The following is a 20,611-nucleotide window of genomic DNA, read 5'->3' as shown; positions in this document are numbered from 1 at the left end:
GGGAGGGATTTTCCTAAACCAGATCTTGGAACAATTATGTCCTCATTTTACACAAACATAATTTGTGCAAATGTACAGGTATTTATTTCACTTTTCTGTTATAGTCAGTTTAAAATTACATCAAACTTAAAAGGATTTGTGCTATCAAGACAATACAACTACTTCAGAGAGGCTTATATCCCTAAAAGGTGCAAATTATAACAGCAACACTTTCCTACATTTGGGTAAAGTTCTCTTGCAGTTGTAGATAATGACACTGTGACTATTATTATTATTATTATTATTATTTTTGGATTTTTCGAGACAGGGTTTCTCCGTAGCTTTTTTGGTTCCTGTCCTGGCACTAGCTCTTGTAGACCAGGCTGGCCTCGAACTCACAGAGATCCGCCTGCCTCTGCCTCCCGAGTGCTGGGATTAAAGGCGTGCGCCACCACCGCCCGGCTGTGACTATTATTTTAAATGCCATACGGTATACGTGATCTTAACACATGTGAAACTGTGAGACAGATGCAGAATGCCATGCTCCATGTAGTCTCCTGCACGATACGATACTCATATCTGACCAGCATCTCTTGCCATGACCACTGGGCTCTTCAAGAACAGATTCCAGTTGTATAATCATTAGCTCCAACCCCTAAGGCAGAATGCTCATCCAATAACGCCTTCTGAATTGTGCCTGAGATTCAAGAGCTTAATTCTGGGTTCAAGTGTTTACTCTGGTATGATGTGTTACTTCCGCTTTAAGACCATAATTAACCATGTTTGAAGAAGCAGAGCTCATCACATGAGTATGAGGATTTTCTGATACTAGGAAATATATTGACATAATTTATCTGATTGTCACCTTGTAAAGAAGGAGATACTGACGATTATATAGACATTACGAAGACATTCGACATTCTACTCATTTTTAAAACCCTTAGTAGTATCAATAATCTTAGCAAGCATACGTCATAGTCTCACAAATCAACAATACTCTGTGAACTTGGTGTTTCCGCCACTACTTTTTTAACAGTATTAGACTGGTGTCTGGATACTTAGCAATCCTCTCAAGGTCAAGTACTTAGTGAGCAGCTGGGCAGCCCAGATCTGAATTCACAGTTTAGGAGCGCCTGAGCCCAAACACAAATGAGAAATGAAGAAAAGAGACGGACCAGGCCACTCAGGGTAACTAGAGGTGGTAAATGGTGAGCACAGAGGCTTAGTAAATAAGGAAATACCAGCCAAGTAACTGATCTGTAACATTGGAAACATTTAAGTGTCCTGTAACACTGCTTCACACTATATTAAACCAAGGAAGGACGATGAATTAGTGTGCTGTTTTATAGGACATCTGACAACATCTGAACAAATTCCCCACTCTTACAGCCTTGGCTAAGCAACTCCACTTCTACATACATCAAATATGAATGTATTTTTACGGCGCAATTACACAACACCACATTGTGTCTAGACTCTAAACTCCATTGTTGCAGAACACTGGTCTAATGAAATTCTGTTGTGTACTGATCACAACTACAATGGCATCAATATGGATGCGCAGGATTCCAATGGGGGGAAGTAGTAATACTTCAGCTTTATAGTAGGAAATAGGACCTCATCATTAAAAGGTCAAAATTAAATTTAAAAAAGATTCTAATTCACTGTTACTGACAATACAGAAGCTGGGAAGCGTTTCAAATTTAAAAATTAAAATGGAGAGGCCAAGTCCCAACTCTCACACAGTCTCACCCGTTACACCTCCTCCCCGTGCCTTATCTCTTTTCTAAATCATCAGACCACATCTACTATCTAACATTTCAGCTGTTAGACTACTTACAAGGCTTATCACACCTGTTTCTATATTCTACAAACAGATGGAAGCGGGCTGATGCATCTTTTATAGGATCCACATGACAAAGGAATGTGATAGTTATTAATTACAATGCTGCAAACCAATCAAGCATGGCATATTCAGTTTGTAGTGTCATCCTCGGGTATTTCCTATACCATTAACTTACCGTTTGGCTTGAAGAATGTGAAGGGTATACAAACTAAGCTCATGACTTTAATCCTGTCCCTCAGAGGGAGACACAGGCGGATCTCTGTGAGCTCAGGGCTAGCCTGGTCTACAAAGCTCGTTCCAGGCCAGTCAGACAAAAAAACCCTGTCTTAAAAACAAACTAACAAAGAGCATATGCGTATAAATTCAACTGAATTTTCCAGATAATACGGTTGTATTCGCCTTCTTGAGGGAGAAATAAAGATTAATAATAAATCTGAATAAAATGTAAACAAACAATTTCTAGAAACACGGGTAAGGATATGTTTAGACACTCAATATCATAATTTCAACATCGCAGTACATTTTCAATAATTTGAATAATAATGTGGTATTTTCAGATTTCTAAAACGTTGTAAAGGAAACTGGGTATCAGTGAAATTTAAATTGAAATAAATCGGAATCAGTTACTTGAACTAAAAAAACATAAATATGCAAACCCATAATTCAGAGCACAGAAAATTTAGCGATGAACAGGATAAAATTCGAAGACCGTATTTAAAATAGTAGAAATACCTATAACCCTATTAATAATAACACTAATTTAACTTCCTCACCTATAAGAGCCTATATAGAAAAAAACAATGCTAGCAATAGAATTTATTCAACAAATGCTTTTGATGTGTTGGAATTTATCATAAGAATATTTAATGTGATTTTAAAATTCAGGATGAAAACCACGACAGAAAATAGCTACAAACTGGAAGGACAGAGCACAAGCTCAGAAAGAACAAGGTTAAGTCCCTAGCACCGCATAACAGGCATGGAGACACACACATGAGACACCAGAATCACACTAAGCCCAGGGTCATCCTTGGCTACCTGATGATGCTGAGGCCTGGGTTACATGAGACCCTGTCTCAAAAAAGAAAAGCTAGACGTGGCTTGACTTGTTTCCCATGAACAGTCATAAATACCCACGTGATTTGATGATGAAGTATGCAACAGTTTTATAGTTCTATTGCTCCTACTCCTGTTTAATAAAATATCTGAAACTATTTTGACTTGGTATTTCGATAATACTGAAGATAAAAAGAATATGACCTTAGGCATAACCTTGGGAATTGAATCTTTGTGCCTGTTAAACAGAGATGGTCTAAAATCCCCTGTGAAGAACTGCCAGTGACTCTCCTCAGCCGCCACTGGGGAAGCAGCACTGAGAACGCTGGTGGCCCACACCCAAGCCCGATTCATTTCACCAGCAACAGCATTGGCTTTCAGAACCAGCCTAACCGATCCTCCATCAAACAGCCCTTTTCCTTGTGGTGATACTTTGTGCTTTAACAAATAAAGCTTGCCTGAAGATCAGAGTGCGGAACTGGCCACTAGTTAGCCATAGAGGTCAGGCGGTGATGGCACACACTTTTATTTTATTTTATTTAATATAAGGCAACAGTTTTATTATTTTATTTTATTTTTTGGTTTTTCGAGACAGTGTTTCTCTGTGGTTTTGAAGCCTGTCCTGGAACTAGCTCTTGTAGACCAGGCTGGTCTCGAACTCACAGAGATCCGCCTGCCTCTGCCTCCCAAATGCTGGGATTAAAGGCACACATTTTTAATCCCAGCACTGGGGAGGCAGAGGCAGAAGGATCTCTGTGAGTTTAAGGCCACGAGATTGATGCAATCTAAAAGAGAAACAGAGACAGGTGGTGGTGGCTCACACCTTTAATCCCAGTACATGGGAGTCACAGGTCTTTAATCCTAGCACTAGGTAGGTGGAGACAGGAATGGAAATGGCTGGGCAGAGAGAGGACTATGAGGTGAGAGAAGACAAGAGTTCAAGCATTCAGTCTGAGGACATATAGAGACAGAATACCCCATTTCGTAGAGGTAAGAACTAGTGGCTGGCTGTTCTGCTTCTCTGATCTTTCAGCTTTTACCCCCCTAATACCTGACTCTGGGTTTTTATTATTAGGACCAATTAGAAATCGCGTTACATAGCCCCACTAGAGAATTTTATTCTTTTACAAAGTGACAGATGAGAAAAGGTTGGGAACTGGAAATTGTTGAAAACATTTGTGACTGATGAATCATCTCAGAGTGATCTCTGCCCTCATCCTGACATGGACTTTGACCCCTTCAGCTACAACCTCCAACTCTACAAGGTGAAATTTTAAAAGGGAATCTCAGTTTTCAAAAAACAGTCTATAGATACAGCTGATAATTTAGGGAAGAGAAGATGTTTTTCTGCTCTTAGCTAAAGAAATTTTCCACACATGTGATTACAATAATTAATTCAAATTTGGGGTAGTGCTAAGTCCAACATATATGGACTTACACACTTCAACTAATTAAAATTAAGAGCAGTAATACACAGAAGGAAAAAAACCAGAATGGATATTAGGACATTTGGTTCTATTGAATTTTGAGACATTGAACTAATTAAAACACATTTAGCCCTTAGTACATGGCAGGGATTACACCCAGAGTTTTCTAATCATTCTCTTCATGAACCATCACAATAAGCAATTTTTACAGGAGACCGCTTTAAGTAGTTTATCCAGATCACATGGAATAACCAATGGATCCAAAGACCCTCATCACTGTCTTCCCTTGGCTGAGCCTACAGCTAAACACTGTAAGTTCTTACTAAATATTTAATCAGTAAGTGGAAAATAATTGCCCCACTTAGGACCTCTTCATTTCTTACTGCCTTCTGCAGTTAAATACTGGGAGGTTAAAAGTAGCCTTAAGTTTAGTTTAAACAAGCATTTACAGAGAATCAGTGCAACCCTACACCCCATCAGTCCAACCGTGCCTTCAACCGTGTTACCCTTGGTCATCCACATGACGACGCTTTCTCAGACATTTTGTTGTTGTTGTTTGGGTTTTTTTGTTTTGTTTTGTTTTGTTTTCTCTTTTGTTTTTTGAGACGGGGTTTCTCTGTGTAGCCCCGACTGTTCTGAAACTCATTTTGTAGACCAGGTTAGCCTCAAACTCACAGAGATCCCCCTGCCTCTGCCTCTCAAGTGGTGGGATGAAAGGCGTGCGCCACCATCACCCAGCAACAACTACGTTTTTACCAAACTCATCTCTCCACTCCTTGAACTTCCCCTTTGCCTGCAACTTCCTCAAGAATGCAGAGTACTGGTCTACAAGAGCTAGTTCCAGGACAGGCTCCAAAACCACAGAGAAACCCTGTCTCGAAAAACCAAAAAAAAAAAAAGAATGCAGAGTACTTCCGGCTTCATCGTCAACAATGTTGAGTGCTCTGTAGAAGTGTTGACCTGTGGGCTCTCCCGTCTACTCCTATGCTCCTTTCTAACACTTCTCCCACAGTGAACCAGAGTCTACATTTTTCATAGAACATTACTTTTCTTAGAGAGTGCCACCCCTTGTATGCTGCAACAGGAAAGATAGGGGGAGGACTTGTAGAGTTCCCTACATTGCCATCCTTCTCCAAGATTCACGACATCGAGGTGCACATTCCAGAGTCACCCCAACTTTACCATCATCACCAGACACTGTCTAAGAGGCAATCCTCAATCTGTGTTGGGCTTCCATAATTCCAACAAAACCACGCATCCTCCACTTCTTGCCCCGTAACTATGACATGCTCATCCTTCCCCAGCACAATCATCTCAATCTCGAGCCTCATTTTCACTCACATCCTTCCAACGCTCTCAGTTCCCTCGCGGCTCACATTCTGTGGGGAATTAGAGGAGACTAGATCCAGAGCTTCACACAAGCTGGCCAAGCATGGGACCCTGAGAGTAAAACCCAACGATTTCTTTATATCGACCTCATCCAGAAGGCCATGAGGGGAGGGAGGTCATATATTAGAGAGTGGAGATTGGCCAAAGATAACTAAATTACAGTATCGGGGCTATGTGTCAGTAACAGCAGCAGGAACGCATGTGTCACACACTGAGAGCATCCAGACTCTAGGGCTAGGAAATGTGTGTAAGAGTACATTGTACCAAGGCTAATCCAGAGAAGCCTGTGATACACTTTCAACGAGAACAGGCAGGTGTGCCATGCAGAAGTGACAGCATATATATCACAACCTGGAACATGGCTACCATGTGCCACCTACCACCAAGGGCTCTCCACTCATTCCTGTGGCAATGCATGCTGACAAAACTCCACTCTGGCAAAATAAAATGCTTGGTTTCTGAATAATGGGTTCTTGGAACTAAATTTGTAATTTTCTTTTATGAAATCTTTTTATGAGAACTTCCATATTTCCTGTAGATCACACCAAGGCCGTGACACCTAAGCCGTGGCTGTCTACAAGATTAATAAACCAAAAATAAGAGTATTTAGAAAATACTATAGAAATATAGAAATTCCACATTTTATAGAAGTCTATAATGAATTATAGACTGGTCTATAATATATTAGGAAAAGAAAACAAGGAAACAGAAAAGGGTTCTGTTTGTGCAGCAGAAACCCTAAACCCTAATCATATTAAGAATGGCTATGCTGAGTTGATGTATCCATTTTATCTATTCCTGTTTGATAAGATCCAGGGCTGTGTGCTGGTAATGAGGACGTGCCATGGGTTCCATCCTTGCCAGGGTGACTTCCAAGGCTCTCGGCATCTCCTGGTCTTGTTGGAGGAAGTGTGTCACTGTGGAGGTGGGCTTTGAGGTCTCATATGCTCAAGCTCTATGCCCAGTGTGGTACAGAGTCTCCTCTGAACCTGCCTGCAGATCAAGATGTAGAACTCTCAGCTCCTCTAGTGTCTGTCTGCATGCGACCATGACACACCATGATGATAATGGACTAAACCTCTGAAAATGTAAGCCAGCCCCAATCAAATATTTTTTTTTAAAGAGCTGCTGGGTCATGGTCTCTTCACAGCAATAAAATCCTAACTAAAACAGAAGTTGGTACCAGGGACCAGGGTACTTTTGTGATAAGCCTAACTATGCTTTTGTTAGGAGGAAGGTAGACCTTGAGACCTTGAGTTAGGAATGGAATGCTTTAAGTGTAGCTTAACAGGCCATAATAGTAGGAACAGGGAAGACAGGGGTGACAAGGGGGATTTGAACTATGGGAGCCCAGCTCAAGGGGTTCCAGAGGAGAAGAATTTTAGTGGCCTAGAGACCAGTCTTGTGTCACTCTAGTTAATAATGTGGCTGTTTTTTGTCCTTGTCTGAAAACTCTGCCTGAGGCTAAAGTGAAGAGTTTTGGATTAATTGCATTTGTAAAGGAAATCTCAAAAACAGCCTGGTATTGACTCTGTCAGGTGGTTATTAAGAGTTCACTCTTATGAAGATTAATAATGAAAAGGAGCAAGCTGAACAGGGAAAAATACAAAATGTACAGATTGGGGAGAAAAGGGGCACCAGGAAGTGAAATGGAGCTAAGTCCTCTGTTCACGAAGATAAACAGATTAAAGGGAGTGGTGACCTCAGGGCAAGACCAACTGGTGAAAATGAATTAAAGAGAAGTTTAGAGCTGGTTGTGGTGGTGCACACCTTTAATCCCAGCACTCTGAAGGCAGAGGCAGGCCAATCTCTGAGTTCAAGGCCAGCCTGATCTACAGAGCAAGTTCCAGAACCAAAGGAAACCATAGAAAACAGATGTAATTGAACGGGGGTGGGGGGGGTGGGGGTGGGGGGGTGGGGGTGGGGTTGGGGGGGTGGGGCATAGTCCAGTCCCAGCAAGCAGCAGAACTTGGCAGCTTTGGCTACATGATTCTGGCTTTTAGATTCAAGGATAACAAAAAGGGGTTATAGAATCTTCTTCTGCAACCAAGGAAGGCTGCTGAGGCCAGAGTATCCCTACATGGAGGCCCAAAGAAGCCATTGTGTGCAGCTGTGAAGGACTGCCTTGGAGAACCCAAGACATTAGAGATGCCAAAGCCCTGGGATTCCTGCTGAGAAGTGTGTTGCAGTCAACAAGCTGAAAAGAACTGGAGATCTGAAGAACATTTTGACATCAAACAAGGAGATGTGGAGACTGGAGTATGCCCAGCTGGTTTTCAGTCTTGGTTTGGTCCAGTATTTCCTCACTATGCTTCCTTCCCTACATTCTGGAAAGGTAAAATATACCCTGTGCCATTATATATTGGAAATGTGTAATCTGTTTTCTATTTTAATTTTATAGGGGATTACAGTTAGGAGATTATATGGCTCTTACTGGGTGGAGCAGGTGGTGGTAGCACATGCCTTTAATTCCAGCACTCAGGAAGCAGGGATGGATTTGAATTTCAATTTGAAGCTGGCCTGGTATACAAAATGAGTTCCAGGACAATTAGAGCTGTTATACAGAGAAACCCTATCTCAAAAAACTAAGGGAGAGAGAGAAAGAGAGACTGATTTTGCATGAAGAAACTTTGAACTCTGGACTTTTATAGACTACAGGATTTTTGAAGTTGGACTAAAAGCATTTTGCATCATGTTATGCCTACAAGCCTACATGGGGCCAGTGGAATGTGGTAGTTTGAATAGGAACGACCCCACAGACTCATGTATTTGAATGCTTGGCCCATAGGGAGTGGCATATTAAGAGGTATGGCCTTGTTGGAGGAAGTGTGTCACTGTGGGGGTGGGCTTTGAGGTCTCATATATTCAAGCAACTCTCAGAGTGGCCCAGAGTCTCCTTCTACTGCCTGTGGGTACAGATGTAGAACTCTCAGTTTCTCCAGCACCATGTCTGCCTGCACACTGCCACAATAATGAGGGACTAAGCCTCTGAACTGTAAGTCAGCCCCAATTAAATGCTTCCCTACATAAGAGTTGCTGTGGTCATGGTGTCTCTTCACAGCAATAAAACTCGTAAGACACACCTGGAGAAACTGAGTCTCAGGAAAGCTATTCAGGAGCCTAAACTTTAAAAGTGATGCTGAATAAAAGCAGCTATTAGTGATGGAGCACAAATATCCTTATGTTCTCTGTCAAATGCATAGTGTTACCAGCTTTAATGGCTCTCGCTCTTCCTGTGAGCTGTGTCCTAACGGCACAACGTTCTCTCCTTTGTGGTTACCATGGCATCTGTCATCCTATGAGTCACGGCCAGTTTTCCTGATGGGCTGTGAATTTCACACAGTCGGCATCGTATTCCTGCATCCCTAGCAGTACACCTAGGACCCAGGAGACTCTCAGTAATGTTGTCAGAATCAATTAGTGAACTAATAGGCAAAGTAGCATTTTCTCGGCATGCGCCGTGAAGTACAGGTGAGGATTAGCTTCTAGTGTTGTAAGGACAGACTTTACTTCAGGGCCAAAATTCAGCCCTAACTGCCTTATCTCAGCAGAGGAGACTCATTTGAGAACAGTCTGGGGGAAAATAAGGACCACGGGTGAGGGCTCTCACCACTGAGACACAGACAAACACCAGGCTATAAAATATTTCCAAAACAAGGCAAAACGTAAGTTCCCGATTCAAGATGTGAACTGCTGCTAGCTGCTTCACTATTTTCTTGAGAATTAATTTTGCATTTTTTCTCATTTTACTTTTAATGTCACTTTACACACTGAGTATATGAGACTAACAAACCTTAATTTCAGCTCTGAAATTTTCTTAATGCTAATTTTAGAAAAAATAACAAAAGTTTATCTTTGTTAAAATTTACTATACAAATCTACACCCGTGGCAAAACATTAAAGACTGAATTATCTTTACAAAAGTCCTTGTGTGCATGTGTGAATGCATGTGTGCATCCTTTACAAGAAACAAGTGCTTCTTAGCACAGGACTGCTTCAGACCTTGAAAGCAACGCCAAACATCAACGCAGACTCCGTGGGCAACAGCTGACCAACAGTTGCAGTGTCTGCGCTGCCCAAGAACTCACAGCAGCTAATAATGGATCAGGAATAACCTTCAAAATGCCAGAAAAGCAAATTTTAAAAATTCTAGGAAGTCAATTTACAAAAGAGAAGAAAAACCAAGACACAAAAGTGGTTAATGGGGGGGGAGGCCCTTAGTAGGACAACAGAAAAAGTCTGACTGTAAGGACAGTAGGATACAGTATATCGAGTTTACAGCCCTAAATTCCCACGTGTAGAAAGATGTCCTTGATTTTAGCGGCTGAGCACTCAAATATTTAGAATTCCTGAAAGGGTCAATAAAAGATTAAAGTGTGACTGGGAATGATGACACTCAGGAGCCTGAGGGTGGGAGGGAGGAAAATCCTGAATTCAAAGCTAGCCTGGGCTACACAGATACCTTCATCTCAAAAACTAAAAATATGTGTGCATATGTGTGGGGGTGTATAAAGAAAGGGGAGTGTGCAAATGTGTCAAAATAATGAATTAACAATCAAGGAATCTGGGTCAATGTGTTCATTCAGCTATTCTTTGAAATTTTCTGTATATATATTTTTCTAAATAAAACCTTGTGTTTAGAAAATAAAAAGAGTGACCTGCCCTCACAAGGCAAGGCATTGTCTCTGGCTGGATCTCACTCTCCCACTTTAGAAATAAAACCACAGGGAAAACACTCGTATCTGCTGGAATGCTATAATGTGCAAACAATAAAAAAGAGATACTCTGATTAAAGACTGACGTCAATGTTACGACTCCAAGGCTAACACTTTTCTCTGCTGAGCTACAGTACAATGCCTCGTGAGGGTTTTGCTGGCTGTATTTAAAGCATACTCTGCAAAAGATGCATTACCACTAGTACTTTGGAGAGACTAGACGTTTGTTGGGGGTCTTACTGAAACCACTTCGCCCTTAGGACAAGCTTGAATATTATTGTGAGCCTCCCAGCGAGGGAGAAGGGTAGGGGAGAAGGAGAGGGAGCGAGGAAGAAGGAGGAAGAAAGGAAAGGAGGAGAAAAACAGTTCTCTGTTTTTAAAAGAAGAGTTTACAAACGCCCCTTCCTCAAAAGAAATGAACAAAAGCAGACATTTTCTTTTAATAACAGTATTGTAAGGTGCTGTGGGTCTAAGGAGGCGCTGCATGGAAGACACCCTAAGAGTACTGCAGTTGTGTTTTAGTAGGCAAGCAACAACCACCTTCATGTTTCATAGAACTTACCCAACAGACCTGCAGGGCCAGGCTCTATATTTCTAGCATTAGAATATATATTCTATTCCATTCGTGAGGCTGCCACAGCCTTCACCCTGCACTAAGAAGTGAATTGGCTTCTGAAAACTGAGGACTTAAAGCAATAGGAACTCTGTTTAGCAATATTGACAACAACTGGCCCTTTTACTTACAGGACCAATAACTGACAGGTTTGTGGGTGTGGTGGTTTGAAAGAAAACGCCCCCCCCAAGGGAGTGGAACTATTAGGAGGTGTGGCCTTGCTGGAGGAAGTGTGTCACCGAGAGGTTTTGAGGTCTTTTTCTCAAGCTGCCCTCAGTGTGACAGCCAGTGGACTTCCTGTTACCTGCAAGGGGTAGCACTCTCAGCTCCAGCACCATGTTTGCCCGCATGCCGCCATGCTCCCTGCCATAATGATAGCAGACTGAACCTCTGAAAGTGTAAGCCAGACCCAAGTAAAAGTTTCATTTGTAAGACTTGCTGTGGTCATGGTGTCTCTTCATATACATTCATACAAATAAAAGTGAATGTAAAAAAATAAGCACGAGCCTAAATAGTGTGCCTGTAAGTGTCTTATAAACATACTTCTCGTCCTCACGAACCAGAACAACAAAGTATAAGAGAAGAATGTTTTATTTAACTGAGTCATGTCCGAAAATTATTTTTAATTGATGTAATATAAATACAGAAAGTTCCAAACTCAGGGGTATAAGGAACTTAGAATATGAGAAACTGCATCTCACTGAGTTTTCATCCATGCAGCACTGACCAAGCACCAGCACCACCAACACTGTTGTAACACACAGTGTTTTCTGTCTTATTTTGTAATGAATACAGGGGTTTCTTTTTTAAATTATTATTATAAAAGAAACAAACTCAAAGACTTCTGGGTGATTTTATCTGACTGATTTTCTTTCTTACAGATTCTAGTTCTTAAGAGTTTTACAGTTTAATTCTAAGAGGAAAATATGACTGAAATTAAACTCAACCCAAAAGACTCCTCAGGCAATCTCAGTAATTACATACAATTTTCTATATTTTTAACAAGTGATTTTTTTTTTAAGGAAATGTTCCTTTATAAGAAGCTGAAGGGCTCCTCCACTAGCAGAACTGCAGAATTTCCCTCCCAGAGTACCCAAGACAGATTCTATGGTTTGCAGCCAGGAACTATGTAGAAAATTTTTCATAAGAAATATAAGAAGGCAAAATATAGGTATGTAAATGATTAACTATATCCTCATTCTCCCATATACAACATTATTGTTGTTTTCCTAAGACATATGATTTCATTTCTCTCTGCTCAAAGTCTGAAAGTATGTATGTACAGTGAACAAATGACCAGGGGCATTCTACAAAGTACTCTTGTATTCGCAATCAACATTGACCCATTCATAATGGTCTTCAGCATACATTATGGCAATTTTGTTCCTTTTAGGCTCAATTTTGTTGTTGTTGTTGCTGTTATTATTTTGGTTTTCTGTCTTGGGTCTTTGTTTTGTTTTGAGACAGAGTTTTTCTGTGTAGCCCTGGGTATCCTTGAACTCCCGAGTGCTGGGATTAACATCAAGTACTACCACCACTGCCCGCTGGCTTATTGTTATTTTATAATAATTTTTTTTATTCGTTTCACTTGCACTTCCAAATGTCTGTCGGCCCGGAAAAGAATACATTTGAATTGTATTTGCTAGTTACTATTCCATCAGCTACATTTCCAGCCAGGTCCTAAGGAGATACAGAGGATGCATGCACATTTAGGGGGGGGAGAGGTAAAATAATGGTGTTTGAATACTAATCTATATACTGAGTCATCAAATATTGGTGAATACATCATATAAAAATACTAATGGAACTTACTCATAAACAAACGTCTCACTCACACAGCACAGGGCAGAAAGGGGGATGATTCCAAGACCCCCAGCTGTTCCCACTGGATGGACTCACACTCAAAAGGCGAGATACACGACGTTGATTACAGTTGTTTCTTCCTGGTTTCTACCGTTTTTGAGAATCGTGTTTCACGGCTCTGCTCTGGATAAAGTTCAGTGCCTTGCAGACACAAACACAGCCTGTTCCACAGAAGGCACTAAAGCCTGCATCGTGCATTAACTGTTTAAAATAAGCATGCAATGCAGCACACCTTCTTACTTTCCGTCTTTACAGACCTGGCCACTGCATACAAGAGTAGAATAATTCTACCTGTACATAAGAGGAAGAGTGGCCCTCCCAAAGTAAATGCAGTACACCCATCAGTCCTCTCTCAGAGAAGATATTCCACGGAGTGAATTTCCCAGAAAGTCACGGGTCCATTTCCACACCCCAACTCCCTTTACTGAAACTGGTGTAGACAGAAATGCCTTTAGCTGCGTGCCCTTTTTCCCATGGGTCACAGGGCCCACACCGATCACCATTTCAGGGTGCCAGGGAATATTTAAGACAGCGACTAAAAATGTCAGGTGGTTTTCTCCCACTCTAGAGGGCTCCAGCTAATGGTTAAAAATGCCCCCTCTCGTTTCTAGGTCTCCTTTGCCCATTTGTTAAACCACTGCTTCTAACTAAACTCATCTGGTGAGTGAGAAAGTCACCCAAGTAGCCATATTGTCAAAAGCAAGGAAAAATGTGCAGACTGAGATGAAGCCTGGGCCACAGTGGGACTTAAACAGACTCGCGGATTAATCAATTTTCAATTAATTCCTAATATATCATATTACACTGGGGTTCTTCTTAGAAAAAAAGATGAACAGATAGGTTATTTCCCCCTGTTAATTATTCTTTGTACAGTTTTGTCCAGCACAACTATCATCTTTAAAATGTCACCATTAGCAGCAAGTGAACTCCGTAGGACAGACTTACCCGAGGCACGCCTTGTGAACCGGTTTATAACTGGAGCTAAAAGAAAAGAGCAGAATAATATGATTAGATTTTTAAAATTGTATTTAATCTTAAAACCAAGAGAGACTCAAGTCAGTTAAGTAATTCCATAAGTTCAATATAAACTAGAATGTATAAATAATACAGGAATAAATACAAACCATATAAAATTAAATGGTCAGAATAAAGCATTTACTACCAACAAACGAAATAAAAATCCCTAAAGAAACGTAACGTAAACTCAATGTTTCACCTATCAAATTAATTTCCCCTAAAGACTTTAAATAAAAACCCTTTGTTAAAGCACATTTATGCCACCTAACTGGAGGAGAACAAACCTATAAATGCTGCTAGGAAACAAAGGGGCAGCTACACCAAGGGCCAGCTAAGCTCTGTCCTTCTCGTCTTGAGGAAGAGCTATAGAGAAAGGAAAAGCAACATATAAACAGGCTGCTTGAGCAGTAGACTTTTGAAAAGGAAACGAAATTCTGAAAATGTTCAAACTCATACTTAGGTGAAGGATCGTCCACCCTTGCCAGCCCTAGACGCAATAGTGTGTAAGACGTCCACGACATACAGTGTGCACACAGGAAGCTGTGGGTGCAGGCTGGGGCACACCGCACCCACTGTTCTGTCTGTCCACAGCCTGATCACACTCAGTTTTGGGATGTGCAGACATAAATATCTCAAGAAATGGAAAAGTTCTGATGTTCTTTTAAGGGAAATGGATAGATGAGTGATTCACGTTACGTAGAAAGGCCAGCATGTGTATTCAAAAAATCATGGGTCTGCTATGCTATGTGTTAACACTTTAAGACTTCTAAAGCGGCAATTACGAAGGCTGTTTATACTATGGAGACAGAGAAGACACAATTCTTCCCAGCACTGTGGTTCAATGAAGAATATGTTGGCACAGGAACAAGGATTCGGAGAAAGGCTACGTGAGGCAGATGCTCCAAGCTTTAAACTTCATTATCTCTATGTGGTTTTGATAAGGAAATGCTACAGTGAAATTTTTAAAAAGAGATGAACTTGCGGTAGATCCCTCTCTCTCTCTCTCATACACACACACACACAAACACACATTCTGCAGCAAAGTTTGAGGCTAAAAACCTAGAAACACTGCAGAAAAAAGGAGGGGAGGACAGAGAGGGGAAGAACTGAGTTTTGAAACTATACAGTAAGAGCTCAGTGCATTTTCCTCCATACCAATCTTCACTAACATAAAGGGTTAACCTTGTGAAATAACTGAAAATCCACCTATTAAAACAATATATAAGCTAGTGCACATCTTTAATCTCAGCACAGAGGAAGCAGAGGCTTGCAGATCTCTGAGTTCAAGGCTTTCAAGGATGACTTGAGACAGCAGAGATTAATCCAACCACAGGAATGCAGGCGAGGGAGCCTGGGCAGGTGAAGGTAAAAGGCCAATCACAGCCCTGGGACGGAACACAGCCCCCTTGCTCAGTGCCCCAGCCCACCAGCCTCTTCAGAAGCCACAGTGGCCTCCGGTGAGGTATGTTCTCCAGGCCAGGGGCCTTACATTTCTCCATTTTTCTTTAAAGAAGATTTCCCACAATGATCCTATCATCTAGAGCGTCTTTTCCTTTCGGAAGGGATCAAAGCCTAGGGTCTTGAATATGATATCCATATGTCCCACCATACTCCTATACATCCAGATGTCTTCTGAAATTGTGGGAACTATTTTAATTGTCAGACTAATTCAGAGCACAACCGTGACAGTCAACCTCTGAACACTCCTGCACAAGAAGGATAGTCCTGCATCCCAGGGTTGTGTTCTGTACGACACCTGTTATTATTGTATCCTTGTGTGTGTGTGTGGATACTGTGTGTGTTCATGCATGTGCGTTGCTCTATAGCAGAGGGTGACCTTCAGTTTTCAAGCTTCCCTTCCAGCCTGTTTGAGACAGTCTCTTGGAATTGTTAGTTTTAGCTTTTGTCTTTTATTTTCCCTCCACCTATGCCAAGCTAGCTGGCTACAAGCTTCTAGGAATCCTGCTGTCTCTGCCTCCCGTGTCCACAGAGGAGCACTGAGATTCCAGACTCACTCTCACAGGGCTCTATGTGTTTTTCAGGGATCCAAACTTAGATTCAAACTTTGTATGGTAAGCTCTCTCACAAATAAATCATGTTGCGAGCCCCTGTAGGGCTTTTCAATAACCTGCTAGACATTCAAGTCTGCAAGAGTCTATTTGTAACCATCTGAGCCTAGATACTAACTGTGCAAACATATGCACATGACTACTTTATACAGTTTCAATATATAGATTTTCCCAGTAGTGGGCTGTCAAGATGGCTTAGCACCCCTAGAACCATGTAAAGGGAAAAGGAAAGAGTAAACTTCATAGAGCTGTCTCCCGACTTCCATGTGTACTCTTACTCTCTCTCTCCCTCCTACACACACACACACACACACACACACACACACACACACTGAACACAGAAATAATAGTTTTTTAACTTCCCCAGCAGAACTATCATATGAATCAAAAGATTTTCTTCCTTCCTTCCTTCCTTCCTTCCTTCCTTCCTTCCTTCCTTCCTTCCTTCCTTCCTTCCTTCCTTCTTGTACTTTGTTTTGTCTGGAATTTTACTCTGACGTGATTTTAGAAAACTATCCCATTGCTGCCACGCAGTCTGTGGTATGTGAGTGACCAGAACAATCCATTTGGCCAGACTCCATCCACAACATTCATGTTCTTCAAAGTCCCACACAGGTGGGAGAGTCTAACCATGTTGTCTTCTTCCTCATATGCTGAAGTCCATATCTACCTAAACACCACAAATTACACTCCTTCGTGTGTCCCTCCCTGACAGGCTTTTGAGAGTCTAGATCTACCTTCAAATTGTGAACGTATGAGCCACGTGAAGATGATCTTCACAATAAATGGGGTCTAGGAATGAACAGTTAACCAGATGGGTTGTGACAGGGCAGGTAGTTTGCCCTGTCAAGACATGTACAGTGTTTGGTAATTAGCAAATTTCTAGACCCTCATATCTAAACCCCCATACTCTCTTTAAGAGACAAAGCAACAAGCCTTTCCTGCGTACACTTGTAGAAGGAAGTTACGATATCACATTTTTTCTGAAGTTTTAATCTAGTTAGCAGCATAGGGGAGGAGACTGAAGTAAGTGTGCATCTGGCCAGCAATGACCTACACGCTCTCTCAGGAGCCACGCCGGGGAAGAGAGCAGGAGGAAAGCCAGATTCTGTAAAATAATTAGCATTCTTGTCCTCATAATACTCTCTCTCTCTCTCTCTCTCTCTCTCTAAAGAAATAAACACTTTTTTATATCTGTTAGTTGACTAAATAAAAGATTAGTCAAATTGTAAATGGAAATGTATAAGCTATTTTTGACAGAATAAATACCCAGTTCAGAATGAATTGATTTAACGTAGATCAATGTTTAAAAAAATCAAATAAAGTTCACCCTTGAACCAAGAAAAAAACTAAAATTTTAAAAGATCAACAAAATATTTTGCCAAGTAGCACCCAATACGTACTGAAGGGCTCTAGTGGACGACAGAACAAGGTAAATATGGCTCCGGCAGGCTTTACCCTTCCCCCATCCCCTCTGCCTTGCTAAACTGTTAGAATATTATATTCCTAAAGCTAGTCACCAAGGTCTATTCCCTTATTTGGCCACTTTCTTCTCTTAAGACTGACCATGAAGGTCCAGCTATCCAAGTATTGAAGTCCAGCATTCAAAAGATCCCCATTTGGCTACTCTAATTAACAAGCCCAATCAAAACAAACCAGCTCATCCTAACAAGGGGTTTTCCCCCTTTTCCTGTATTTTGTAGGCAGAGACTGCTCCTTCATTCCCAGCCACCCAGACTTGAATAGTAACATAGAAACTGTATTAATTACAACACTGCTTGGCCTATTAGCTCAGGCTTCTTATTAACTAACTCTTACATCTTAAATTAATCCATTTCTATTCATCTGTGTATCGGCACAAGGCTGTAGCTTATTGGTAAAGATCTGGCGTCTATCTCTTTTGACAGCTAGCTACATGGCATTTCTTTGACTCCACCTATTCTATATATATATCTCTGTTCAGATTTCCCACCTGGTTTTACTCTGCTAAGCCACTGGCTAAAGCAGTTCTTTATTAACCAACGGTAATAACACATATTTACAGCATACAGAGGGGAATCCCACATTACCTGTATAGACTGCCATTTGCCTTTGGGTCACACCTGTCTCCCCTCTATCTAGAGGCCTAACGGCAAGGAACTGCTTGTTCGTCCTGGCTGCCCAGAACTGAAATAACCACACAAAAATTGTATTCATTAAATCACTGCTTGGCCCATTAGCTCTAACTTCTTATTGGCTAACTCTTACCTCTTAAATTAACCCATTTCTATTAATCTGTGTATCACCACGAGGTCATGGCCTACCAGCAAAGTTTCAGTGTCTGTCTCCAGTGGTGGTGGCTTCACGATGTCCCCTGACTCCACCTTCTTCCTCCAGCATTCCCTTTAGTCCCTCCCCATCTCTGTTCCCCTATAGCTCTGCTATAGGCCCAAAGCAGTTCCTTTATTCATTAACCAATCAAAGCAACACACAGACAGAAGGACCTCCCACACCATAGAGACAGTCCTTTGTCCCTCTCCCTTGTCCTCCACCTCCTGTCTTTGTCTCACATTCCCTGCTTTTTGTCCTTCTGGGGCAAATGAAGATTCTTTGTGCTGAGAACTTGGTCTTGGGTGCCTTGTGCTTATTCCCGTCCTTTCATGTATACTTTGTACATATTCAATTCTTGGTCCCAAAAATAGCATTTATTTTCTATTATTCTACTAAAAGCCAGTGGGTTTCTATCATGCCTACAAATACTTTAAGATACTCATTACAGTCCCACAAGCTCTTGCTCTGTACTTCAGAAATACCATATACTGGCCTCTAGAGGGGAACACCAGGGCAGAATCCCAATGGGAGGGGGCTTCTCCAAACCCTAACTGCTGAGACATGGATTATAAACCACACGGTTCATGGTCAGCTTTAGCTTTAGGTGGCCGTGTGAGGTGTGGGCATCTGAGGAACACTGTTTGCAGCAGGGATACAGGCCAGGTCTCCATCCAACCAGCTCACATGGATTGTGGCTGGAAGTAGGACAGGGTGAAATGAGACACAGCGCTTCAGCTTCTAGAATGGTCCAACTTGAAGGATCACTGAAAAGGCCTACAGTTTTGTTCAATTTGTTAAACCAAATGCCTCCAAATAAACTGATATTTTAAAATATCACTATAGGAAGCAACAAATTAACTAGGAAAGCACATTTGTGTATATGAGTGAACATGAGTCTTCTCTTTGTAATTCATGAGGGCCTTGCCAACAATGCTGCCTTCCGCGGAGAAAAGAAAACAGTTTCAACTAACAGAGTCCCAACATGACTAACCTCATGAAACCACACAGACGCAAGGCAGGGACAAAGGCCAAGGAAAAAGTTTCCCAAACTCTCTCCAGATTTTAAATACTCTCTTCTTGGGAAAAGGGCGCTGTCCTACTACAGAAATTCAACCTCTGCATGTCCATGGACTAAGTTCTCCTCCAAAGCTTGGGTACAGCGGAGATAAAGGCAAAGGGTTGTTTCCATGTGGGAGGGGCTAACCCAGACCGGACTCGTGATTTCAGAAGCTGAGAGTTCAAATCGCCACACATACATAAAGTCACCACAGAGGCCACTTTGAAAAACATAGAAGTTTTGAAATGAGTAACTACACAAACAAGAAGGGGTGTGACAATGACCTCCTCCTAAAAACAGTCCTACAGCATACCCACAGTTGAGTTCCCTGGATCTCCGAAGAATGAAGATGTCCCTGTCACTGTTATACAGTATAATACACCGTGTATAGCAGTGCCTTCCATTGCTCCATCATGCCTTCCCAGTTCAACTCTTCCAGTGGTGAACAGCAAACGCTATTTAAAGATATCTTCTATTTTGTATTGCCCATTTCTTCCTACATTACCTCCCCAGGGCTGGGGTCTTCCCTGCTCTGCTTGGCCACTAATCCCCAGCACTTACACGCACACATTAGGACCAACAAGTCTGAATGAACTACACTGACAGAAAGTTGCAGACAAAGAAGTACTCCCTGACTCCTAAAGACCATTCGAATAAAGGAAGGCGATAGTTAATGAAGTGTTAAGTTGGTGAGACTCACACATTACGGAACTGGCTGGAAACATTCAACAGATTTAAAAGCAGCAAAAACTGACAACCCTTTCTTTGGTTTTGTTTCCCTCAAACATCAAACATCATTCTCATTTATGCCCCGTGACTATGAAAATGGAGCCTGGATCTTGGTCTAAAACATAAAAAGGGAAACATTTCACAAGAGGACGATCACAGTAAAGGCATTTCTCAGTGAAAGACCAGAGAAAAAAGATTCCAACACCATCCATGTTCCTGCTTTTCTTATTAACCTTCAGTGACATGTACCATTGGATGAGCCTTGACAAATGTTCTAAGCTACGTACACAACACCCCAATGCAGATTTAAGCATCTCAACACTGGACAGTTTCTATACCTGTGAGTCAGTTCCCACCGTCCTATGGGAAGCTCTATTATAATTCCCACACATCTGCTGCACTTCACCTGTCTGGGAACGTCATTTAAATGTGAGGTTCGCTCTTGCTGCTGGCAGCATCAGCAGCTCATCTGTTCCTATTGCTTAGTAGCTTCCCTCTGAATGAGAATGTTGTAATTTATTCCTCTGTTTTCCTGTTGGTG

The 20,611-nt window shown here is 41.6% G+C and overlaps 1 protein-coding gene across 1 annotated transcript in view; it reads right to left on the bottom strand.

Moving 5' to 3' along the window:
• Prkar2b (protein kinase cAMP-dependent type II regulatory subunit beta) overlaps positions 1-20,611 on the bottom strand; it is a 95,212-nt gene that overhangs the window by 61,736 nt on the left and 12,865 nt on the right. Inside the window, exon 2 of the mRNA XM_057782836.1 lies at positions 13,834-13,869. Within this exon, the coding sequence (XP_057638819.1) occupies positions 13,834-13,869 (36 nt within the window). The remainder of the gene's footprint in view (positions 1-13,833; positions 13,870-20,611) is intronic.

This window comes from Chionomys nivalis, chromosome 10 (assembly GCF_950005125.1).
Source record: "Chionomys nivalis chromosome 10, mChiNiv1.1, whole genome shotgun sequence".
NCBI lineage: Eukaryota > Metazoa > Chordata > Mammalia > Rodentia > Cricetidae > Chionomys > Chionomys nivalis.
Note: the sequence above shows the minus strand (reverse complement) of the source record. Positions and strands in the feature narration are given on the sequence as shown.